Here is a 5183-nt window from a genome sequence, read left to right on the forward strand (position 1 = left end):
AGATATCTAACAGAGCCCCCCATGTGTGAAACCTGTTAAGCTGTGGAAATTGCTGCATAGTTCTTGTAAACAGAGGCCCAATCAATCCAAGGCAATTTTAGTGGTTGCAGAGAAGCTTGGCAACCACTGCAACATTTGCTTTCAACTCTCTCTAAGCCTTCAGCAGTTGCTTGAGGGCTCAGATGTGGATACAGTAAGATATCCAGTATCCGAGGACAGAGCAATCGCTAATTTCACTGATACGTGAGACATGAAGCATCGTAACTGTGAAGATAATGTGCTAAAGATTAATTTGACACAAATTCATTTAGCTAAAATGCTGATTTCTATAACTCTTACAGGAATAATATGCAAAGAAAAAGTACTTGTCCATATATTCTCAGAGTCCAATCACTGATTTAAGAATACACAAAAGGAATAACATTTCAGTGGCACCATTCACATATCATCTTGACCATCAGGCGTGCGTTATGATTGGACTCCCATAAAAGGTGCAGAGATCAGCAACTGGGCCATTCTCCCCAGGGATTTCAGCTAATAAGAGCAATCGTATTTATAGAGGCTCGTTTTAATGCATCCCCTCAATCACTGGCCATCTCACCCTGCAGCCCCTCAGAAGCCCATTGAGCCACTGAAGGTGAGTTTTACTCACTATTACAGATGGCAGGCTGTTCTTTTGATACCTTAAATTGGTTTTAGGATCCCACGGAAGAGACCTAGTTTGCAGAGACCATTTTAGCATGTTGTGTCTATTTTAAGAGGCGTTTGTATTTTGTGGATGACACCTCACTGATTGCTTTAGCCTGATATGTTGTAACATTTTTACGATTCTGTTTACTGCTTTTAAGACATAAACAACAATGTCTACGGAACGATTCGACTGCCATTACTGCAAGGACACTTTGCTGGGAAAGAAATACATCCTAAAAGAGGACACACAATACTGCACAAAGTGCTATGAGAATCTGTTTGCTAACTGCTGTGAAGTATGTTCTTTGCCAGTTGGGTGCAACTCTAAGGTAGGCATAAGCAATTACTGACATGATAATTCACACATTTATATTTGAAAATTAAATTGAAATTGAATTAAAAATATTTTTAATACAATACAACCATAAATAAAAAACAAACTGTGAGAACAGTGGACCCTTTTTACAGAATGTGATTTTTTTTTTAAATTAATGCATATTTAGAAGACTATTCTTTTGTATTATAGTACATTGGCATTATATTTCAAAACTCTCTTCTGACCAATGTAATCAAAATAATAGAAACACTATCTTGGATTTTTTTTTATTCTTTTGCTATTGGATCAAATGGGAACACAAATTATATTTGTTGTAGTATCCATTCACCACTATAGAAGTTTACACAACTATGACTACTTTTGCTTTTAAGAACCCTGGAAATGTGAAAAGGATCCCTTAATTAAAGAATAATGAGTGACAGAAAGTCAGAACAGATTTGCAAGCTTTTAACTAGACTTTCTCTGCATGCATAATGAAGGATCTCTCCTACAAGGACCGGCACTGGCATGAAAATTGCTTCAAGTGTGCCAAATGCAGTCGATCATTGGTGGACAAAGCGTTTGCTGCTAAAGATGACCTTATGCTTTGCACCGAGTGCTATTCTCATGAGTATTCCTCAAAGTGTAACACCTGCAAGAAGACTATCATGCCAGGTAGAACTCTTTGTATTTGAATCTTTTCTGAAGAAATTAAATGTAACTAGATTTATTTTCCTAAAAATATCTTAATAGCATGATTTTCTTTGTATTAAAAATAGGTGGTTTATCAAGTTAAAATAAAATATTAAGGATCTTAGTCTATAAAGGTTGTCTTCTATTCATGTGTTAGGATCACGAAAAATGGAGTACAAAGGCAACAGCTGGCATGAGACGTGCTTTCTGTGTCAACGCTGTCAGCAGCCAATAGGAACCAAGTCTTTCATCCCTAAAGATAACAATTACTTCTGTGTGCCTTGTTTTGAGAAGCAATTCGCCTACCAATGCTGTGCTTGTAAAAAAGTAAGTCATATACGGTGTGTTTATGAAGGAATCAGACATTTGAAAAACAGAATTACTGTTATTCAAGTTACAGTTCACCCAAAAATGACTCACTCTCTTATTGCTCTAAACCAGAATGTTTTTTTTCCAATGTGGATTACACAAAGAGAAAGGTTGTGAAGGTCTTTTTTGAACCTTGAACGCTTCGCCCTCCATTCAATGCACAATTGCATGGAAAAGAACAAGCAGTACATTCAGGTTTGGAATGACATTAGGATGAGTAAACAACGACAGAATTTCAGTGCTAACTCATGTCAACTCGCAACTATTTTATGTTTTGGTGAACTGGTGGCTAATTTGTATGAATTCATACACAGTCATTTGTAGACTTATAGACGATTTGCAGTTAGGTTTTGGGAAGCAAATTGCCATCTAATGCTGTGCTTGTAAAAAGTAAGTCATATATATTTGCGAAGGAATCAGACTGTATGAAAAGCCTCAGTATGATAAACTATTACAGTCCATTAAAGTTATAGTTCACTCAAAAGTTACTCACCCTCATGTTGTTCCAAACCAGTATGACTTTATTTTTAAATGTGGAATACGAAAAGAGAAAATTTGTGAGAGAAAAATAAATATGTATTTATGCAGTTGGAGCTTTCAAGATTCAAAAAGCATATAAAATCACCATAACCATATTAAAATCCTCAACAAAGCTATCATTTGCCATCAAAGACACGGAATATAGCATATGAATCGAATGGACTACTACTACTATCATACTTTATAGTGCTTTTGCATTCTTTTTTTAAGCTTTACAATTGCATGGAAAACTGTTTTGGCAAATTGGTGGGTGAATCCTATCAATTCAATTCTCATTCATGCACGTTCAGTTTATTTATAGTTAAAAAAAAGAGAATGTTTACGTACAAATCACGTCATACAAATTCATATGAATTTGCCACTGCGTGACATATTTACGTTTTTTCAAGGATTGGATTGGAATTTTCACTTTTGGGTGAACTAATTAATTGCTGGACAATATTGCACATTTATTATACTGTACTGAGATCCACACTTTCAATTCTGTAGGCCATAACAACTGGCGGTGTCACGTATCAGGATAAGCCCTGGCACCGAGAGTGTTTCACTTGCATTGGATGCAAGAGACAACTGGCAGGCCAGCGCTTTACCTCGAGAGAAAACTACCCATACTGCCTGGATTGCTTCAGCAATCTGTACGCCAAGAAATGCGTGGGCTGCACCAAACCAATTACTAGTATGTTTTCATTCTTGACAGCTGGCGGCTATTTTTATACGCCTCTAAATTGAAATTAAAAATTTAATCAGAATTGTACTCGACTGTAAAACAACCATGTGTGTGTGTGTGTGTGTGTGTGTGTGTGTCCAGGCTTGGCAGGTGCTAAGTACATCTCGTTTGAAGAGCGGCAGTGGCATAGTGAGTGTTTCACGTGTATGCAGTGCTCTGTGTCTCTGGTGGGCCGTGGCTTCCTCACCCAGAGAGATGACATCCTGTGCACTGACTGTGGCAGGGAGAAGTGAGCTCACCCGACTGGGTCAGACAACCACAGGAGCAGCACAGTCGTCCAAGTATAGTAGGAAAGCTACTGAGGGCAAAATAGATGTAGAATTGGGTTTCTGCTCATATGAATGGAATGATGAATAAACATGAACAATGAACAGATTAAAGGGGTCATATGATGCGATTTTATTTTTCCTTTCTCTTTAGAGTGTTACAAGCTCTTGGTGCATAAAGAAGATCTGTAAAGTTGCAAAGACTAAAGTCTCAAATCCAAAGAGATATTCTTTATAAAAGTTAAGAGTTAGCCACACCTACCTAAAACGTCTCGTTTGAAGAGCGGCAGTGGCATAGTGAGTGTTTCACGTGTATGCAGTGCTCTGTGTCTCTGGTGGGCCGTGGCTTCCTCACCCAGAGAGATGACATCCTGTGCACTGACTGTGGCAGGGAGAAGTGAGCTCACCCGACTGGGTCAGACAACCACAGGAGCAGCACAGTCGTCCAAGTATAGTAGGAAAGCTACTGAGGGCAAAATAGATGTAGAATTGGGTTCTACATCTATAAATAGATCTAGCTCATATAAATGGAATGATGAATAAACATGAACAATGAATAGATTAATTATCTGTGTAGCCTGCTGATTAGGATGCTTAATGTATTGATTAATAAGCTTTCAACAATGATTTGGAAACAATTGTCTTTATAAAGCCTGAACCAGCATGGAATAATATTGAAAATGTTAGAAGTTTGTCACACGAAATGCACTTTTGGTCAATAAACTTTGTTTTCTTCTTGTCTACTTCCTGTTTTTTTTAAGTCTAAAGATACATAATCATACACAACCCCTACCTCTAGTAAGAAAGTAATATATTTAAAATACATTTATTTCATACTAAGTACAGTTCAAATCTATTAACATAATTTCTGACATATTGCTCGAGACTTACTGATATAAAAATTACAATTAAACTTTATTTAAAGTACTACTTGTGCACAATGCACATTTCTTTGTATTAAGCCTAAAATGTGTTTTAATGTCACTACTGATGAGGATTGTCTTTAAATGCAAGTTATTTAAAGTATACCTGAAGTATACTTGCAATAGTTCCACTTTAGCACATTCAAATATACTTCTTTAGTTGGACCACAGCACTACTTCCACACAATTAAAGTGCAGTAAGCACAAAATTAGTTGTTTCAATTTAGCAGACTTCAAGTATACCAGTTTAGTGTACTAAAAGTGCATTTGCAGGGTATTTTTTTTTAAAGTACATAAATATATCATTTTTGTAGTATACTTAAAATGAATAAATGCTTTTCAAATACACTAGGGACAACTACAATGCATACATTAAGGGACACCATAAAGAAGGTGAAAGTTGGGAAGGATTATAAATGACTTAAATGACTCTGGGAGCAAGATGAGTGATTCATATTTTTGGTTCATTTTCCCTGGAGAGAAACATTTTATATGCATGAAAACTGCTAATTTGTTGTGACTTAACTAGCATAAACAGTCAAAAACAAACATGATCTAAAGGCCACTAAATTCCCATTTTGATTTCATTTTTTAAAGATGCACTCAGTAATTTTCTGTTTCGCTGGCAAAATTAAGTGAGTAGAGGTACGTTCACGCCA

At 36.5% G+C, this 5183-nt stretch overlaps 1 protein-coding gene across 3 annotated transcripts; it reads left to right on the forward strand.

The window, feature by feature from the left end:
- The first annotated feature begins 564 nt into the window (after positions 1 to 564).
- LOC107755788 (four and a half LIM domains protein 2-like) lies at positions 565 to 4304 on the forward strand. 3 transcript variants are annotated; one of them, XM_016572704.1, is made up of 7 exons: positions 565 to 637; positions 849 to 1019; positions 1507 to 1681; positions 1857 to 2026; positions 3098 to 3284; positions 3417 to 3436; positions 3871 to 4304. In XM_016572704.1, the coding sequence occupies exons 2-7, from the start codon at positions 861 to 863 to the stop codon at positions 4000 to 4002; spliced, it is 843 nt and encodes a 280-aa protein (XP_016428190.1). In that variant the 5' UTR covers positions 565 to 637; positions 849 to 860; the 3' UTR covers positions 4003 to 4304. The 3 variants fall into 3 exon arrangements, with proteins under 3 accessions (XP_016428190.1, XP_016428189.1, XP_016428191.1); XM_016572703.1 differs by lacking the exon at positions 3871 to 4304 and having other exon boundaries at positions 3417 to 3708; XM_016572705.1 differs by lacking the exon at positions 3871 to 4304 and having other exon boundaries at positions 849 to 986; positions 3417 to 3708.
- Positions 4305 to 5183: the final 879 nt, after the last annotated feature.

The sequence above is a fragment of the Sinocyclocheilus rhinocerous genome, unplaced genomic scaffold, assembly GCF_001515625.1.
Source record: "Sinocyclocheilus rhinocerous isolate Xijiao unplaced genomic scaffold, SAMN03320098_v1.1 scaffold1163, whole genome shotgun sequence".
Lineage (NCBI taxonomy): Eukaryota > Metazoa > Chordata > Actinopteri > Cypriniformes > Cyprinidae > Sinocyclocheilus > Sinocyclocheilus rhinocerous.

Bases quoted from the DNA above. Each gene is read 5' to 3' on its own strand.
- LOC107755788 (XM_016572704.1), top strand. From the start codon at position 861: ATGTCTACGGAACGATTCGACTGCCATTACTGCAAGGACACTTTGCTG. The intron at 2,027-3,097 runs GTAAGTCATATA...TCAATTCTGTAG, and splicing joins AATGCTGTGCTTGTAAAAAA to GCCATAACAACTGGCGGTGT. The intron at 3,285-3,416 runs GTATGTTTTCAT...GTGTGTGTCCAG, and splicing joins CTGCACCAAACCAATTACTA to GCTTGGCAGGTGCTAAGTAC.